We start from the raw sequence: 19597 nt of genomic DNA on the forward strand, positions 1-19597 counted from the left end.
TAATACATACTTTTGAAGATTACATTGTGTCTAAAAGGAAAAATGGATGTAAACATAAGTCTAAATAATGAGAAATAATAGTATATTCAGATAGTGCAATATTAAAACAATAAAAAGTTAGAAATGGATAGCTTAACTTGAATGCTGGTTGGAGAAAGTAAGGTTTAATTGGGGGGACAAGACAGGTGGGGACTGGGCAAGTCTCAAGTGTACTCCTGGGGGGGCGGGCACATGGCTGGGTCAGTCAGTAGAGCGTGCAACTCTTGATCTCAGAGTCGTGAATTAGAGCCCTGGGTTGGGTATAGAGATTGCTTTTTATTTTTCTTTGAGTAGGCTCTGTGCCCAGCATGAAGCCCAGCATGGGGCTTGAACTCTCGACCCTGAGATCAAGACCTGAGCTGAGATCAAGTTGGACACTCAACCGACTGAGCCACTGAGGCGCCCTGAGATTACTTTAGAAAAACAAAATTGTATTTCTTGGGACTCCTGGAAGACCAGCTGTCTGTGGCCCTGATTCTTACTAATAGTAGTAATAAAATAATAGCATGGACATGTGCACTGGGCCAAGTATTTAGTGTTATTTTAAACTAGGTTTCTCTCTTCTGCTACTACTCTGGTACTTAACAGTTTTTACTAGGACTGTGTTTGGGTTTACAATCGGTGGGGTCGGAGAAGGAGGAGGAAATAACTTGTGACTTTTGCTGCTTGTCTTGTTAGGGTTCCTGGCTTTGTGCTGGTGACTCTTTTCTTGATAACTGAAACATAATGGGAAACTGAGGCACAGCAGCACCAAGCGGGGAAAGAATTCCTGCATGGGTCTGCTTGACTCAGAAGCTTGATTGAGGAACATTTGCAAAAAAGAGGGAAGTCAGAAAATGTGCCTTTTCTTCTCAAAAAGAGATGAGTAATCCGGTTTTAAGTTGGGGAGGAAAAGTGTGAGTGTTACATTTGTCCCTGTACTGCCATTTTCTGTGACTCTGAGAGACAGACACGGTAGAGAATGTGACTCTGAGTTTAGAGTTTATTCCTTGACAGTAAGTACTTCTTTAACACATGTCCATAAATGCCACTGGGAACATTTTGTCATAAAATTATCCCAGATAGATTTGCTCAGTACCTTTTATGTGCCAGGTTTGGAGGTGACGAGCATTGCACATAAAACCTCACTTAACCCTCCAGATGGCTCTCGAGTTCAGCTTCATGTCCCTTCATGGGTAAGGGCACTGAGGCTGAGGGAGGTAAGGTTTGGCATCTGTCATGCCTCTCCCTGCTCAGGACGGTCCTGTAACCAATCGGACTGCAGTCAGGTCCCTCACATGCCATTGTTGTCAAAATTAGTTGGCTTTCTCTGAATCCAATTTTGGGCAGTGGGTGGAAGGGGGATGGGCCTGGAAGGTCCAGGGTTCCCTTTCGTAGCTTGTAAGTCTGCCCTGTGTTTACAGGGAGGGATCAATGCTGCTCTGGGGAACATGGAGGAGGACAACTGGAGGTGGCACTTCTACGACACTGTGAAAGGCTCCGACTGGCTGGGGGACCAGGATGCCATCCACTACATGACAGAGCAGGCCCCTGCTTCCGTGGTAGAGGTACTGTCCTTGCATGGTCTGTTTCTGGTAGAAAAGAGAGGTCAAGGCAAATGTGGTCGGCCCAAGGAATGGTAACGAGTTGATGTAACAAGGGAAATCTTTCCTATCATTAACCATTCAGTTCATTTAATAACAAAGTTTTTCTCTTTTCCTGAAGTGTTGAAATTTTCATAGAACGTATTGGTTTGGGTTTACAGGTTTATGTTGAAATTGTTTAGTGTAAATTAGCGATGAATATCCCGATTCCTTCAAGGTCCTAGGTGTTTTCATATTTCACAGCTGGAGAATTATGGCATGCCATTCAGCAGAACTGAAGATGGGAGGATCTACCAGCGCGCTTTTGGTGGACAGAGCCTCAAGTTTGGGAAAGGCGGGCAGGCCCATCGGTGCTGCTGTGTGGCTGACCGCACTGGCCACTCGCTGCTGCACACGTTGTATGGAAGGGTGAGGCCACCCTGGGTGCATGGGGTGACAGGACATGGTCTGGTCAGGCCAGGCATGTGGTGATGAGCTGGAAACAGGCCACTCTGGGACAGGTCAGAAGGTCAGCATGTCAGCCCTGGGGTTGCTTAATAAACAGCAGACTAACATGGCAGGATGTATATTTGTTAATTGTTAATTTGAAAGTGTCTATTTTAGAAAATTAAATTGATCTGCCATACCGAAAGTATAAAAACAGAGCAAGTATTTTAGGACTCAGCACCTCTGAGTTCCTGAACTAATTGATTTAATACTTAAGTGTTCAAACTGGACTAAGGTTTGGGGGACAGTAGTTACTGGATAATCAGGGCCTACTTTGGCATAGCCAAGTAATCAATATTTGGAATAACTCTGATTCATAATAATCAGTATTCTGAATTCTTGCTCTCAAATGGGGACAGATTCTTGATTTGCAAATGTTAGGACCCTGGTAGCAGCTTCGGCTGAGTGCATTGACACACGTGTGACAGGATCTGCCCATCCTGCAGCATACTGTGTCATGTTGGGGAGCTGGTGGTTTTGTGAGAGCCCTTCATGTTTACTGAGCAGCTACAGCATCTTCTCTGACATGCATGACATGTGTATGTCCTTCTTACGGTCTGATCTGATCTGATCATACAGCTGAGAGCAGGGTACCTTTTGTGTTGATCCACAACAGCATCAGCACTGTGGTTGATGCAAGTAAAGTCTGTGGCTTCTTTTGCAGCCCAGAGTTTACCCTGTCCATTTGTTACACACCACATCAGAGCCCTTGACTTGTTCATATGAGCAGTGTTGCTGAAATGTTAGTTTAACACCCTAATGCAATTGAAACTGTGGGATTCTTTTTTCTTTCATGTTTTTTAGTCTCTGCGATATGATACCAGCTATTTTGTAGAGTATTTTGCCTTGGATCTCCTGATGGAAAATGGAGAATGTCGTGGTGTTATTGCGCTGTGCATAGAAGACGGGTCCATCCATCGCATAAGAGCAAAGAACACTGTTGTAGCTACTGGGTAAGAGTCTAACTTGTATTTAGTTTTTCTGTAGGAAAGTTGGGTCTCCGAGTTTCTTTAAAAAAAAAAAAAAATGGAGGCAGTGACCTAACCCAGGAGCATAATAAGCTTTGCCAGTCTCAGTTCCATGTCTCCAAAGGGGACAATCATAGCACCTGCCTCAGGTGGGTGAGGAAGTATCTGTCTTCAGTTTGCACCTGAGAGGACCCTTGAGGAAACGGGTCTGGAGAGTCACGTGACACTTCCTGGCTTAACCTGTCTTTTGCTTTAGTGGACACTGTGTTTATACTGATTTCTGGTGTAGATAAGTGCTGTTTGTTCACATGATGAAACTAAATTACATTTCTTACATTGTCAGTCCGTTATTTTAACCCTTTACAAGAGTGAGTCCATAAAAAGCAAAAATTTCAGCATTAAAGCAGCACACGCTTCTCAGGGAGGTCGTTCAGATAGCATGACAGTGCCTTGAAGTATAAACGAGAGTGCCTCCTCCGTCTCCCAGGCTCCCGCCCCAGTTGCCCAGGGTAGCGCGTGCAGACAGCACCTGTCACGGTGCTGTGGGCTGCTCTGTCTACTCTGGTGCCACTAGAAAGGCGATCCTGACGGGACACCATGTGTCACTGCTTTCTCTCTGCTGGCCCGTCTGTTTTCCAGAGGCTACGGGCGCACCTACTTCAGCTGCACATCTGCCCACACCAGCACCGGTGACGGCACCGCCATGGTCACCAGGGCAGGCCTTCCCTGCCAGGACTTGGAGTTCGTTCAGTTTCACCCCACAGGTAGGACGGGACCACTTTCATGGGGTCAGGACTCTCATACCTCTCGATGCCCCTCTGTAGTCCCACACACTAGCACATTCTCAGAGCCCAGCTTGTCATTTGCTCAAGGAAGTTTTTTCCATTTCTCCCGAGGCAGTTTAGGCCACCACCTTGCCTTGGCGATACCTGCTCCAGTCGTAAAGCTGGAGCTTTATGTAAAGACTGTTCAGTGTCCCTCTCCCCAACTCGATTGTCAGCTCCCGGAGGTGGGGACAGGTGCTGCAGTTCACAGTGCCTGGCACATAGTAGGACCTCATCAGTGTTTCCTGAGTGAATGTCCCGAGAGCTGTTGATCAGAGTTGTGGCATGGGCAGATTCCAGTGTTCCAGGGAAAACATCAGGCTGTCCAGTAGAGTATAAAGTCGGGACGAGCTATGGCAGATGCGGCCCCCTGAGATGTTAATGACCATGGTGCCAGTTGTGGGCACATTGAGCTCATCTTGCGTCCTCAGACAGTTGAGTGTGCAAATGTGGAGTTCAGACGGGAGGTCTAGGCTGCAGGTGCAGAATTGAGAGAGTTCGTTATTCAGATATGAATTGGAGAGAGAGATCTGCCTCTTGGGACAGGCAAGTCTCAATCTGGACTTTGTTTCTAGTTGCTTTTCTGACCTGTCAACTGAGGGGACACCACACTTTGTGGGAGTAGCCTCCCACCATGCTAAAGAACCAGACCTGGGTTTTCTCTTTGCTCTGTCAGTATATTTTTTCTGATCCCTGGCAGGGATAAAAAGTAAAAAATGTTTTAGGTAGTTTTTTAATACTGGTTTTGGGGTTTTTTGTTTTGTTTTAAAGTTTACTTATTTATTTTGAGAGAGAACATGTGAGCGGGAGAGGAACAGAGAGACCAGGAGAGAGAGAATCCCAAGCAGGCTCCGTCCTGTCAGCATGGAACCTGACTTGGGGCTCTGTCTCCCAAACTGTGAGATCATGACCTGAGCCAAAATCAAGAGTCAAAACACAATCGACTGAGCCACCCGGGTGCTCCAGGAAATTCTTGTTCTTTTTTTTTTTTTTTTTTTTTTTTAAGTTTGTTTATTTTTGAGAGAAAGAGACAGTGTGAGCAGGGGAGGGGCAGAGAGAGAGACACAGAATCCGAAGCAGTCTCCAGACCCTGAGCTGTCAGCACAGAGCCTGACTGGGGCTCGACCTCACCAACCGTGAGGTCATGACCTGAACTGAAGTCAGATGCTTAACCAACTGAGCCACTCATGTACCTCTGCTTTCTTGTTCTTAAAGCAAGAAAACTCTTCTGGTGTGGTAATGACAGTTTTAACTTTCAGGTGACATTGACATAGGTGTTTGTCTCCTTGTTAAAATTCAGGTGCTTGGCATTCCTTATTGAAGGGACAGTGAGATTAAGGGCACAGACCTGCCTAGTTGCCAGGTGTGCATTTGGCTCTGCCTTCCCATCTGCAGAACACTGACAAGTTCCTAAGCTATCATTGCTCTCTCTGAAAATAGGGATATTTCCTGGGGTTGTTACAAAACTTAGAGTTGTATACAGCAAGTACAGTATAAGTATGAATGGTGGTAATTATTGCTGTTGTTAACCAGTTTTTATTTTTTTATTTTTTTTTTTAAGTTTTTATTTTTATTTATTTTCAAGAGACAGAGAGAGACAGAGCATGAGTGGGGGAGGGGCAGAGAGAGGGAGACACAGAATCCAAAGCAGGCTCCAGGCTCTGAGCTGTTGGCACAGAGCCCAATGCGGGGCTCGAACCCATAGACCGTGAGATAATGACCTGAGCCAAAGTCGGACACTCAACCGACTAAGCCACCCAGGCGCCCCATTAACCAATTTTTAGATATGAATTTTCCAAGCTGGTTTTTCTTACCTAGTCACAATTTCATGCTACAAAAGAACATTCTACAATTAAAACAAAACCTGAGATATTTAACTCATGCTTGGTTGTGCTGAAAGCTGAAAAGCTGTTGGAATTGGAATATTCAGCCAAGCTGTGTTGTTACTACATTAGCTGCCCTTTCTCCTCACTGCTGCTTCATTGGTGCTTTTTGTTGTCAAAACTTCCTACTATTCCTTACTTAACCTGTCCTTTGTCTTATTCTGTTGTGAGCATCATGCCCCTTGCATACCCTTTTCCTTTCCACCCCCAGAAATGGATTGGAAAAAAATTTGCATTTGAAATATTGACCTAGCAATTGTTAGGTTATAATCATCTAATTAACTGGGTTCTTTGCAGGTATATATGGTGCCGGTTGTCTCATTACAGAAGGGTGCCGTGGAGAGGGAGGCATTCTCATTAACAGTCAAGGCGAAAGATTCATGGAGCGATATGCCCCGGTTGCAAAGGACCTGGCATCCAGAGACGTTGTGTCTCGGTCCATGACTCTGGAAATACGTGAAGGAAGGTTTGTGTCATTCTATCCAAAGGTGTCTGAGTGCACACACACACATGCACACCCTCCTTTCTCTTGGGTGGTTGCTATTCATGTCTACATGTGCACATGGGCTGGTGTGGCTTCTGTGTGAGTTTTAGCAACTCACCTACCCCACCCAACTCTGCGTAGGCTGCCTCTCCTCCCCTCTGATGGTTGTTTGTCAATTTATGATATCCCTCTAAAAACCTACATTTTGGGAAGTTAAGCTGGTTTGACTTCAGTCTCTCTCAAATCTGTGGAACATCAATTGTGTGTATGAGTGTTATGATAGAGACAGACACTCTGTGTGGGGGAGCAAGACACTATGAGTGTTATGATAGAGACAGACACTCTGTGTGGGGGAGCAAGACACACATGCCCACAACCTAAGTTAGCATATGGGCCTTCGATGCTGTTTGGGGACCCACATGCGTTCGAGACCTTCACTGTGCAGGCTCTTGAGTGCCAGTGCTGCCTTACGATGGTGATCTTTCTTGTATCTTTGATGTTATAACTTCTAGAGATTTTATATTTGGAGTGTTTGCATTAAAAGGACTTTCTAATGCATTTACCAAGGAAAACAGCTAATTGTGACTTCCTAAGACTAGAGTATGAGCTCAGTGAGGGCTGGAAGTCTGTCCATGTTCTGGCTGTGTCCTACCACATTCAGTCTACCCTGTCACAGAGCAGGTGCTCAGAGGACATGTGAAGAATGGATGGCCACAAGTGAAGGGAAATTTTGTACAGCATAAAAAAATGTGAAACTCATAGTCTCACATTTTCTATAATTGCCGTTTTTTGCCTCACACCGTGATGTCCTTTTCCACCAGAGGCTGTGGCCCTGAAAAAGATCACGTCTACCTGCAGTTGCACCACCTACCCCCAGAGCAGCTGGCCATACGGCTGCCTGGCATTTCAGAGACGGCCATGATCTTCGCAGGTGTAGATGTCACCAAGGAGCCCATCCCCGTCCTTCCCACCGTGCATTATAACATGGGCGGCATTCCCACCAACTACAAGGGGCAGGTGACCAAACCAAGACCCTTCCACAGTGGGAAAGAGGGCGGGAATGATACAGGTGCCCTTGCGAGCTCAGAGAAGACCGACGTTTTCCTCAGAAGGCACTGTGTTGTTGTACAGGCTGCACTTCCCTTGAGTAGATGCTGCCAGAGGGCAGGGGGCTCGGCCACCTTTCAGCTTTCACTTTTCACTCCATAGTGATGAGTAGTTACTGATAACTTACTGATCCCTCCATAGTAGACAGTCATAGATGTAATATCATTGTTTTTCCCAGCTTATAATTTATTTTACCGTATGATCTCTTGTTACTTTTACTGCAGCCTTGTAAATTGTATTCTCTTTACAACAAGTACCTTTGAGGGTTTGTAGTTCACCCAGAGCTTTTTGGTTCTTGACTTTTTTGGCCTGTCCTTAGGCGAGGTGACTGGAGATTACGTTCATAGATGAGTAATAGGCTGGAAGCATCTGAGTTACAACTCAAGTCTGCCCTACTCCCTTCCCTTCATTCGAATCCAGAGTCAGAGTGAGGGAGTAGGGGATCAGAGGTGGTGAGTGAGGTTTCTCGTGAGCAGTAGGTGTGGGATTAAAATCACAGGTGCTGCCACATGGGATCCTTTGATCTCTCTTGGCCTGGGGTGGCTGAGTGTCTGGGTGCAGAGGGCGGAGACTGGACTGACACAGAGAGTTCCCTGTAGGTGAGAGCAGATCTGGCCTTCACCTGCCCTCCTCCCTCTGCCCCTGCATGCAGACACCCCACCGCAGGAAGCAGTCCTGTGCAGACTTTGCTCCTAAGTCTTCAGTCTTCCTTCCACAGGTTCTGAGGCATGTGAATGGCCAGGATCAGATCGTGCCCGGCCTGTATGCCTGTGGGGAGGCTGCCTGCGCCTCCGTGCATGGTGCCAACCGTCTTGGGGCAAACTCACTCTTGGATCTGGTTGTCTTTGGTCGGGCGTGTGCCCTGAGTATCGCGGAGTCCTGCAGACCCGGTATGTGTTTCTCCAGGCTGTTTCAGGAGGCAAGAGGTTGCCATGTCTTGATTTGTAATTGGAAATTTGTTTAGTGATCATGGAGGGGGTAGTCTCTTTTTACCCCCTATACATGAGGAAACAGGGCAATCAGAGATTTATATGGTGATAGACTTGAGACTAGACACAGGTTGAGTGAGGGTCTTAACAATTAAGAAGGTAACCTGGTTTTGGTCAGGTTCTGTCCTATAGTCCTTGTGTTCTGCTTAGAAAAGTCATTGTTAGGGAGTTATTTTAAGGGGAGGTTTATCACATAGTTGCTTGCTCAGTATAAATTACTTATTTGTAGTGAAATATTTTAAACAGGTATGACGATAGAGTAGTTTTCAGTACTTATGGAAAAGTAATTTAGATTCTAAAAACAAAATATAAATACCCTATTAAAGCAGAAAGGGAGGACATAATGTACACAAAACAGAGGATTGGGTCATATCCGTCCCTGCATTGATACAGTGGATTCAAGTCAGTGATTGCGTTCTTCTGTTAAAATAATCTGCTGAGGAAAAAATGCCATGTGCTAGAAGGGTGAGTCCCACTGTGAACAGGACACTTACTGTCACTTTGACATTCAGAGGGTCTTCATGTAGATTGTGTTGGCCCATTTGCTCAGAACAACATGTGAGGGGAAGTCACTGTTCCCAAGGGGAGTGTCGTGGGATCCCCAGGCCTCTGCTCTTCTCGTTACGCTTCATTGACGGTGACTATTTAGTATCAGTTGTGCTATTTTTATTGCACAAAAGCTTTTCGTATGGACTTTAAGTTGGTGAAAATCTTACTATCCCATTAGTTAAACACAGCCCTTAGTATACCGTGCCGTGCTCCCCTTTACGTCTGCAGTTAGCAGATACGTGTAAGGGAAGGACAGTTGTATTTTCAGACACCCTCCCCCTTGCTCTGACTACAAGTCCAGGCTGTGAAGGGCAGATGAGGGGCCCTGTCCCAGTGTTTGCTGCAGAGGCAGGAGTTGAACCCACCTGGTCTGATACCAAATCTAATGCTCATTTCACTATAGCAGTGAAGCCTAAAATCAGATCTCAGAGGAAAGCAGAAAATTTGAGGTTTCTTTTCTTTGAAAAAGAGAAAAAGGAAGTTTTGTAAGAATATCTTTACTTTTGGGGCATCTGACTCTAATCCCAGGGTCATGGGATTGAGCCCCACATCAGGGGCTTGGAACCTGCTCAGGATTCTCTTCCTCTGCTCCTTTGCTCATGCACGCACTCATTCTCTCTCTCTCTCTCTCTCACTCTCACTCTCAAAAAAAAAAAAATTTTTTTTAACATTGTTAGAAAAAATGAATATCTTGTACTTTTATATCTGAAGGATCAGTATACAGTTTTAAAAAGTTTTTTAAACTTAGCAGTAAAAAGGAACAAATTACTCCTACATGCAACAACACAAATGCATTTCAAAACATATTAGGTTATATGACCCAAGCTTAAAAGGCTATATACATACATCTAACTTTATTTACATAACATCTTGGAGGAGACAGAACTAGAGAATAACACGGTTTGGTGGTTGCCGTCCTGCTCATGGTGGAGCTTGTGTGACTCTGTGAGGCAAAATGTGCAAAACTCTACACCAAAAATGATAATTATACTTTAACTTTTTTTTTTTTTTAATTTTTTTTTTTCAACGTTTATTTATTTTTGGGACAGAGAGAGACAGAGCATGAACGGGGGAGGGGCAGAGAGAGAGGGAGACACAGAATCGGAAACAGGCTCCAGGCTCTGAGCCATCAGCCCAGAGCCCGACGTGGGGCTCGAACTCACGGACCGCGAGATCGTGACCTGGCTGAAGTCGGACGCTTAACCGACTGCGCCACCCAGGCGCCCCTACTTTAACTTTTAAAAACAAAAAGAAAAGGAAAAGCATCACTATATTTTCCCAAATACGAATATTTTAAACATTAAAATGTTTAAACATTAAAATGTTTAAACCCTAATCTGGATCCTATTATGATGGTTACAGGAATCCATACCATGTGTCAACATTTGTAGAACTATGCACCTAAAGAAAAATAATTTTGGTAAATGATCACTTTTTAAAAACGTTAAAAACAAAAGCAGAAGAAACCACAACCAGGGGCACCTGGGTGAGTCAGTCAGTTGTGTCTGACTTCGGCTCAGGTCATGATATAACAGTTTGTGGGTTCGAGCCCCGTGTCAGACTCTGTGCTGACAGCCCAGAGCCTGGAGTCTGCTTCGGATTCTGTGTCTCCCCCGCCCCACTCCGCTTGTACTCTGTGTCTGTCAAAAATGAATAAACATTATAAAAAAAAGAAGAAGAAGAAGAAGAAGAAGAAGAAAAAGAAGAAACTGTAACCAGCCTAAAATTGGGGCATGTCACATGAGAGACCAGTGCCCAGGCCCCTTGCAGAGAGCAGCTGTGAGCAGCCCAACTTTACCTGCAAACCTTTGTTTCCTGTTTTTCATACCTTCTGCCCCTTTTACCTCTTGAAAAAAATACATTTCAAAACATGTTACACCCCCCCCCCAAAAAAAAAACCTTTTAAAAAATCTTCAAAACATTTATCTTTATTTTTTAGAAAAGCAAGAAGAGCAAATCTTGAGGTTTGGGTAAGCAGATATAAGGGTCTGAATCAGCAAGAGACTTTTAAACGTGCCAGACCAGGTCCTCCCTCGTCTTTGAATGAGGACCACGTGGTGGTGGGGTGGGTGGTGGTGGCAGAATTGTTGGAAACTGCTCACTACCTGAAGGTGCCAGTTCTCCCTTCTGTAGAGTAATACTGCAAGGTGTCTTTGCATAAATCTAATTTTTCAGCTTAAGAATAGTTTCTGTTTTGTTCAAAGATTTCTTACTGGATACCTCCTCTTTGCCAGAAATTTTGTCTTTATATGTTTACGGCCCCAAGTCAATATGTGGTGCTTCAGTTAAAGGGTGGCTTGGGTGGAACATTGGCTCAGGTTACGGGTACATTTTCCAAAAGCCATTAAATTCTAGCTTTTTGTTTGTATATTTTTTAAGGAGATAAAGTTCCTCCAATTAAACCAAATGCTGGAGAAGAGTCTGTCATGAATCTTGATAAGTTGAGGTTTGCTGATGGAACCCTAAGAACATCAGAACTACGACTCAACATGCAGAAGGTAAGCACCTGTGCTCTGAAGTGAGCAGGCCATTGTGTCCACAGTCCTGTGCCAGGCCCGGGTTGAGTAGCAAGAGGACACATTGCACACAGAAGGCCGCAGGTAGCAGCCCAGGGCGGAAACTACAACTTCTACATCCCACCGTGCTTGTATGTGGCTCCTCAGACCCTCTCTTCTGTTGTGTGTATGTCACAGCCTGAAGGGGGAGAGAGAGTGGAAGGTCCAAGAAGGTCCTGGCTGGGAACTTCCTTATACCAGGCTTCCTGAAAGCCCAGCACATCTCATTGCCAAGAAGTTAATCCTATCATCACACCCAGCTTCTAGCAACTCTGGGAAATGTCTTTAAACTGGGGCCATTGTATCCCCTAAATAAAGTCAGGAAGAGTGGAGAGTGTGGGTTTTGGGAGGAAATGGTAATCTGTGCACTAGTTGTCATCACAGTATTTATCTTCTAGATCAGCATGTCTGATGGGATGTTCTCTGAGGATGGGAACATGTGTCTTTGACCACATGTGACTGTGCAGCATGTGAAATGTGGCTAGCGTGACTAAAGAACTGAGTTTTATTCAGTTTTAATTTAATATAAATCGCTACACATGGTTACTGCATTGGATAACGCAGGGTTAGATCAATAAAAGTAGTATGTAAAACAGCTAGGGATCTATCAGGTTCTTCGACTACAGAGATCCTTGGTCCATAAGTAAGATCTCTGTCCACTTGAAATTATTTGTAAGAATTTGTGGAGGCATTTTCCAAAAAGAAGCCACCCTTTGCTTTAGTCACATTCTGATAAGGAGTCCAGTGGCACAAATGCTCACCACCAAAAGTTGCACCATGCAGCTTTTATAGGACTGTGTGGTTCTGTGTTCAGGTGAGACTGAGCTTCATGGAGGCTTCCTGGAAAGGTAAGGCAAATAGCATGTGTGAAGGACAAAGGTATGTTTAAGGAAACCAGTCAAGTGATCTGTGCAGGACTTTTGTGGGGTACTGATACCAGGAGTTGGGAGGCCAGCTAGGACAGATGTAATCATTACACTGGATAGTAGGAACTTCCGTTTGGATATGGAAATGGTGAATCCATGAGAGATTTTGAAATAGGAAACCTTAGAGGCATTCCCACTAAATAAGGCATGTACAGATCTTTGACTTACAATGGGGTTATGTCCTGAAAAAATGCATTTAACATACCTGTCTTACTGAACATTCGCCTAGCTGGCCTTAAATGTGCTCAGAGCACCTAGGTTAGCTTGCAGTAGGGAAAGTTCATCTGACATGAAGCCTATTTTATAACAGGGTGTGGTCTGTCTCACGTAATTTATTGAATACTGTACTGGAAGTGAAAAACAGTGGTTGTGTGAGTGGAGATGGTTACTGAGCCTCAGGATCATGGGGCTCAGTGGGAGCTGCAGCTGCTACCACCACCCAGAGTCATGAGAGTGCGCCCTAATGCACACTGCTAGCCTGGGAAAAGGTGACAGTTCCCGGTACGGCTTCTCTGAATGTAGATCCCTTTTGTTTCCTTGTAAAGTTGAAAAATCATTGCTCAAACACTCATAGGTTAGGGACCATCTGAATTGGTATCTGCTGTGTGCCAGGCAGTATTCTAGATGCCCGAGTCATCCAAAGAAAACAAAAAATCCTGCCCTCGTGGAATGTACATTTGAGTTGGGGGACAGAGTAATCATTTTGCTGATTCCAGTAAATACAGTAAGAAAGAGAAAAGAAATGACGAATGTATTGAAAAGGAGTAGACAAAATTATTGCTTACTGATACAATTAAAAATTCCAAGATGGTAAGTGGAAAACTAATAAAAACAAGAATGAAGTAAAGCATCTGGATAAAAGATTCATATATAAAAATGAGTGGCTTTCCAGTATACCTGCAGTAATCCATTTGAAAATGATCTTCACAGTGCAGCCAAAAAGTTTAAAATACCTTGAATAAACCTAACCCTAAAGAGTATGACAACATGAGTGCTGAAGAACATAAAAGAATGTTTTAATTAACATTAACTAGATTCTTAGATAGCTTTTTCCCTTTGCTTTTGCTGAAAAGCCAAGACGTTTGATGGTATGCTTTATAATTTTTAAATTATGTATCATTCTAAAGAAATAGATGAGGTATCTGTTAAATAGAACTAAGTCAACAAGCTGTGTTAGTCTGTGATAGAGAAGGAGACATCTAGATCAGTTGCATAGAGTCCAGAAGTAGGCCCAGGCACACGCTGTGATTAAGCACGGGATAAAGGGGTTTTTCAAGCGTGATGAAAGGTCATTCGGTGAGTGATAGGAAACAAAGGTAGATCCTAAAATAAATTTCAGCTTTATTTCGTGTCCCATTTCTTATGAGCATAAACAAGAAAACCATACAGGAATTTGACACATGAGGAGTTTTTACAGTATTTAACCAGAAGTCCACCAGGGAACGCTCCAGGCTTCTCACTTCTCCCTCTACTTTATGACCATCCACTCCAGGCTCACTGCAGGCCACCTCATAATCTTAGCACTTCTTAGTTTGTGTCAGCAAGGAGCCACCTGCTGCTCCTAGAACATTTACCACCAGATCTCGAGGGTGGAGCAAGTCTAGGAACTGCTGTCTCCTTGGGAATTCGAAGGTGGAACCCTTACACCTTTCTGCCACCACTCAGTACATTATTGCCTCAGAAGTAAGTCTGCTTGGAATCACAGATCTTGGCCAAGTTGCACAAACTGCCTTCCCTAAATGCACAATGTTCCATTTTAAATAATGGACATGGATTTAAGACATGTACTTAATAGGAACATAGAATCATGTTTTAAAAGCATTTATCAGGGGCACCTGGGTGGCTCAGTCAATTGAGTGACTGACTTCGGCTCAGGTCATGATCTCACTGCTCGTGGGTTCAAGCCCTGCATCAGGCTCTGTGCTGACAGCTCAGAGCCTGGATCCTGCTTCGGATTCTGTATCTCCCTCTCTCTCTCTCTCTACCCCTTCCCCATTCACACTCTATCTCTTAAAAAATAAACATTAAAAAAATTTAAAAAGCATTGGGGTGCCTGGGTGGCTCAGTCAATTGAGCGTCTGACTTCGGCTTAGGTCATGGACTTCGGCTTAGGTCATGGTCTCGCAGTTCGTGGGTTCAAGCCCCACGTCGGGATCTGTGCTGACAGTTCAGCCTAGAGCCTGCTTCAGATCCCGTGTCTCCTTCTCTCTCTGCCCCTTCCCTGCTCACTGTGTCTCAGAAATGAATAAACGTTAAAAAAATTAATAAAATAATAAAAAAGCATTAATCAGAACTTCATTTAACATCTATTTATGATAAAACTCTCAACAAGGCAGGTATAGAGGGAATGTACCTCAGTGTAATCAGGGCCATATGTGACAAGCGCACAGCTACTGTCACACTCAGTGGTGAAAAGCTAAAAGCTTTTCGTCTTAACATAGGAGGAGCAACAATGTTCACTCTTACCACTTCGTTCAACACAATACTGGAAGTCCTAGCTAGAGCAGTCAGGCAGGAAAGAGAAATAAGAGGTGTCCAAATTGGAAAGGAAGAAGTAAAAGTCACTATTTATAGATGTATTAGATCATATTTGACACAGACTCCACCAAAAAAACTTAGACCTAGTAAGTGAATTCAGTAGTGTTGAAATATGCAAAATCAATACATAAAAATCTGTTGTTTCTGTATACAAAGAATAAATCTTCTGAAAGAGAAATTAAGAACATAATCCCATTTACAGTTGTATCAGAAAGAATAAAATACCTGGGAATAATAAATTTAACCAAGGAGGAGAAAAATCAGTACACTGAAAACAGTAAAACAGTTTTCTCGTATAGAATGGGAGAAAATATTTGCAAATTATATGTCTGATAAGGGGCTAATATCCCAAAATATATAAAGAACTCCTACAACTCAGTAGTGCAAAAACAGCCTAAGAAATGGACAGAAGGGCTGAATGGATGTTTCTCCAAAGAAGACCTATGGATGGCCAACAGATACATGAAAAGATGCTCAATGTCACTCATCATCAGGGAAATGCAGATCAGAACCACAATGAGCCATGGCTGGCTGGCTTAGTCAGTGGAGCGTGCAACTCCTGGTCTTGGGCTTGTGAGTTCGAGCCTTGTGTTAAAAATAAAATCTTTTTTGGGGCGCCTGGGTGGCTCAGTCGGTTGAGCGGTCAACTTCGGCTCAGGTCATGATCTCGCGGTCCGTGAGTTCGAGCCCCGCGTCGGGTTCTGTGCTGACAGCTCAGAGCCTGGAGCCTGTTTCAGATTCTGTGTCTCCCTCTCTCTCTCTGACGCTCCCCCGTTCATGCTCTGTCTCTCTCTGTCTCATAAATAAACGTTTTTAAAAAAAATTTTTTTTTAAGTAAAATAAAATCTTTTTTAAAAAGGTGAAATGCATAAGAAAAAATCTAAAGGGTTTAATGGTTCTTGGCATGGCTTTTCATATGAATTGAAGATTTACAAATGGTATTTTGTGTTACAGTCGATGCAAAATCATGCCGCAGTGTTCCGTGTGGGAAGTGTGTTACAGGAAGGTTGTGAGAAAATCAGCCAGCTCTATGGAGACCTAAAACATCTGAAGACATTTGACCGAGGTGAGCATTTCTGTGGGCCCCTGCACACAATTGGGGTGCTGGGCATTTGCAAGGGAGGCTGCCTCAGGGTCCTGTCCATCCCACTTAGTGCTGACTTACCCGTCCTTGCTATTTGTGTGGATGCTGGCAAGCCCATAGCTACAGCCTGCAGTACCCATCTGACTGGATCCTGTCTCTCATGGGTGCCTTGTGTGTCCTCAGGAATGGTCTGGAACACCGACCTGGTGGAGACCCTAGAGCTGCAGAACCTGATGCTTTGTGCACTTCAGACCATTTATGGAGCGGAGGCTCGGAAGGAGTCACGTGGTGCTCATGCCAGGGAAGATTATAAGGTGCGCCTTCACAACATACCCTATTTGCACATCATGCCTTCTCTCACCTGGCCTTGCTTAGTCCCTAACCCTGTACTTTCTCTGCATTTCACTCAATTTTCCCAAAAGTAAATTTTAAAAAGTATGCCCTTTTTTTCCCCCCCGGATAACTTTTACACTTTGGTATCACTGTGTTTACTACCAGTGTGACCTTTTTCTTGGTTTGGATCAGTATCTGCTACTGCCAGTAGCACCCTGAGCAAAACACACCTGAACTTTACTTGGTCAAAGGTTACTGTGCAGTCCGAGTATTATTGCCAGAAAATGCTAACTTACTGACTTAAAATGATGAGGAAATCATCATTTGAGACCTGATCTCATCTTGGGTCACTTTTTAAAAAATTTTTAATGTTTGGTTTTTTTAATGTTTATTTTTGAGAGAGAGACAGAGCACAAGTTGGGGAGGGACAGAGAGAGGGAGACACAGAATCTGAAGCAGGCTCCAGGCTCTGAGCTGTCAGCACAGAGCCTGACACGGGGCTCGAACTCATGAACCGAGAGATCATGACCTGAGCCGACATTGGATGCTCAACTGACTGAGTCACCCAGGCGCCCCATTGGGTCACTACTTTTTTAAATGACCTGATTTTTATGCAGAGTACAGTTGTCAGATTTTTCCAGAACAGAGCACTCAGCATATGACAGCAAAACATCAAGGAAATGGGCACTCGGGAACAAACACGACTTTAGGATGGAATATCGGCAGGACCCGAGCCACTTTCCAGACAGACAGGCTTTGGTCTGGGACAGTATTAGTGTTCCTGGTAGCAGGCTCACCAGTCAGCTGTGAAACTTTGTTAATTTACCTTCCACTGACTGGAGCTGGATTAGATTAATATTAGTTAAGCACGTTTGTCACATGTACTGAGAACTGGAAGCTTCTCTAGGCTGTTGGTTTGTGTGATGAGATGAATGAGTTTTCATTCAGTGTTAGCAGATAAGCAGGTGGAAGCTGCTTCCCCTGAGAGAGCTCACCTGTAGGTATGTGTTCAGAAATAAGGGAAGGTGGGGCCCCTGGGGGGGGGGGGGGCGGCGCGGTGCTCAGTCAGTTAAGCATCTGACTTTTGATTTCGTCTCAGGTCATGATCTCACCATTTGTGAGATCAAACCTTGTGTCGGGATTCTCTCTCCTCTGTCGCTCCACCCCTCTCCCCCGCTCATGCTCCTTTCTCTTATAAAATAAAAAGGGAAAGAAGGTGCTAGCCCCACTTGCTTGCCTTTCCCCACCACCACACTCACCTCACTCAGAAACAGAAGCAAAGTGTTTTTATTTTATTTAATTAATTAATTTTATTTTTAAGTAATTTGTCTCTACACCCAACATGGGGCTCAAACGCTTAACCCTGAGATCAAAAATTGCGTGCTCCACCGACTGAGCCAGCCAGGTGCCCCTGGTTTTCATTTTAAGAGGCTCTTGTACATTCTTATTCATTACTATGTGCTGTGTATTCCTTAATAGTGTTCAGCTTCTCTTTGAGAGTTTTTGAACAAAATTTTAATATAATTGCTAGAACTGAAACATTTCAATAAAAGCTGAAAGAAGATGAAAGTTCCCAGAGTACAGAGCAGAAATACAAAGTATTTGATAAACTTTTAAGTGCATAAAAGATCTGATTTCCACACCCAACCACCCACTGGTTGTAGAAATGGAGCTCTGAGCTCATGGTGCTGCAGACCCATGTCTGCTAGCTCTGTGGCCTCGGTGGATTCTACCCTTGTTGGGACCTGCGCCGTGGAGGCCCTGGAGTGAGGAACGGCCTGTCTGGGAGCCCCAGGGTGGACAGGTCCTCTGGAGGACTGACCACTGGCAGATGGATCACATGTCTCATCTCTCCATCCCACCTGCATTTGGGACTCAGTTGCACTGTTTTTCACATTGTGTGTTGTTTTAGATCAGATCTACACAAAATGGTTTTTCATTAAGGATTGTAGAAGGAAGGGGCATGGGTTGAAAAATGGACTAGGAATGTCCCAGCTCAGAACAAGGTCTGGTTGGGTCAGTGGATACCTCCTTGTTGGGTGGGATCTAGGGGGATTCATAGCAGACTGGTCTCTCATGTGTCATTTCAATGAGTTTGCCATATTTTCCGGTTAAATTGCTGTTAGAGAAGTAAGAAACTTGAAGTGTGATTGTTAGTGGTATTTTCTGAAATACACTTACTTTCTCTGGCCTCAGGAGCGGATTGACGAGTATGATTACTCCAAGCCCATCCAGGGGCAGCAGAAGAAGCCATTTGAGGAACACTGGAGGAAGCACACCCTTTCCTATGTCGACATCAAGACTGGGAAGGTATATGGGGGCATGTTCTGTTCACATAGCGCTGACAAATACGCTGTCCCACATGTTCTAGAGTTCAGCATATGACGGACTGGGAGAAGCAGCATGGATTTAAGTCGACCATTGCAGATTTGAGATACCACTGGAAAAGACCTTGTCAGTCAGCTTCTGTCTGGAGGCAGAATTCAGCATGGTCAGGTGGTTCAGAAGGGCTGGTCTTCCACAGCTTAGCACTGGGCAAGGAGTGAGCACCCAAGCCTGGATAGCAGGGGAGGGGATGAGGATTCTGGAGCCCATAGAGAGCAAGATCAGGGGGTGGGGGTGGGACGGGAAAACACTCCTTTCTTCCCATTGGTCGGACCACCTCAGGGTGCAGCCTCAGGGAACCCAGGGTATGCTGTGCAGCCCTTGGCATTGGCCTGGGCACAGCAAACAGGGGAGGGGGTGAGGGTGCTGGGAACAACCAGCTACAAGTACAATAAAGGCTCACAGTCTTACTCCACCGAAGGGTAATTCACCCATTTGACTTTTCTCCTGGGCATTAAGAGTCCGAAATAAGATACAAAGTGTGTACCCTTAAGCTTTTCAGGCTTGTGAGGGATCATCTCTATCATTTGTCTCAGTCTGCAAAAATTGCATTGTGCTTTGTTGTCATCACTTCATACAGAGTGCCTAGTGTCTGCTATTTCAGGCAGGCAGTGATTTTCATAATTTTGCATGAAGGCTATTTTCTGACAGTGCATGTAGAAAGATATCAGACTGGGGCCACCTGGGTGGCTCAGTCAGTTAAGTGTCTGACTGTTGATTTCAGTTAAGGTCCTGATCTCACAGTTTGTGGGGTCAAGCCCCGCATTGGGCTCTTCACTGACAGCACAGAGCCTGCTTGGGATTCTGTCTGTCTCTTGCGCTTTCTCTCTCTCTCTCTCTCTCTCTCTCTCTCTCTCTCTCTCT

General features: G+C 44.6%; 1 protein-coding gene across 2 annotated transcripts in view; it reads left to right on the forward strand.

The window, feature by feature from the left end:
* Nucleotides 1–19597, forward strand: part of SDHA (succinate dehydrogenase complex flavoprotein subunit A) — a 30632-nt gene that overhangs the window by 9289 nt on the left and 1746 nt on the right. For both annotated transcript variants that reach the window (XM_040462418.1, XM_040462419.1), the window contains exons 4-14: nucleotides 1443–1586; nucleotides 1866–2030; nucleotides 2913–3061; nucleotides 3716–3840; nucleotides 6081–6249; nucleotides 7089–7284; nucleotides 8093–8264; nucleotides 11292–11410; nucleotides 15886–15997; nucleotides 16199–16329; nucleotides 18545–18658. In XM_040462418.1, coding sequence (XP_040318352.1) covers nucleotides 1443–1586; nucleotides 1866–2030; nucleotides 2913–3061; nucleotides 3716–3840; nucleotides 6081–6249; nucleotides 7089–7284; nucleotides 8093–8264; nucleotides 11292–11410; nucleotides 15886–15997; nucleotides 16199–16329; nucleotides 18545–18658 — 1596 coding nt within the window. The remainder of the gene's footprint in view (nucleotides 1–1442; nucleotides 1587–1865; nucleotides 2031–2912; nucleotides 3062–3715; nucleotides 3841–6080; nucleotides 6250–7088; nucleotides 7285–8092; nucleotides 8265–11291; nucleotides 11411–15885; nucleotides 15998–16198; nucleotides 16330–18544; nucleotides 18659–19597) is intronic.

Source organism: Herpailurus yagouaroundi, unplaced genomic scaffold (assembly GCF_014898765.1).
Source record: "Herpailurus yagouaroundi ecotype Mexico unplaced genomic scaffold, PumYag 321, whole genome shotgun sequence".
In the NCBI taxonomy this organism is placed as follows: Eukaryota; Metazoa; Chordata; class Mammalia; order Carnivora; family Felidae; genus Herpailurus; species Herpailurus yagouaroundi.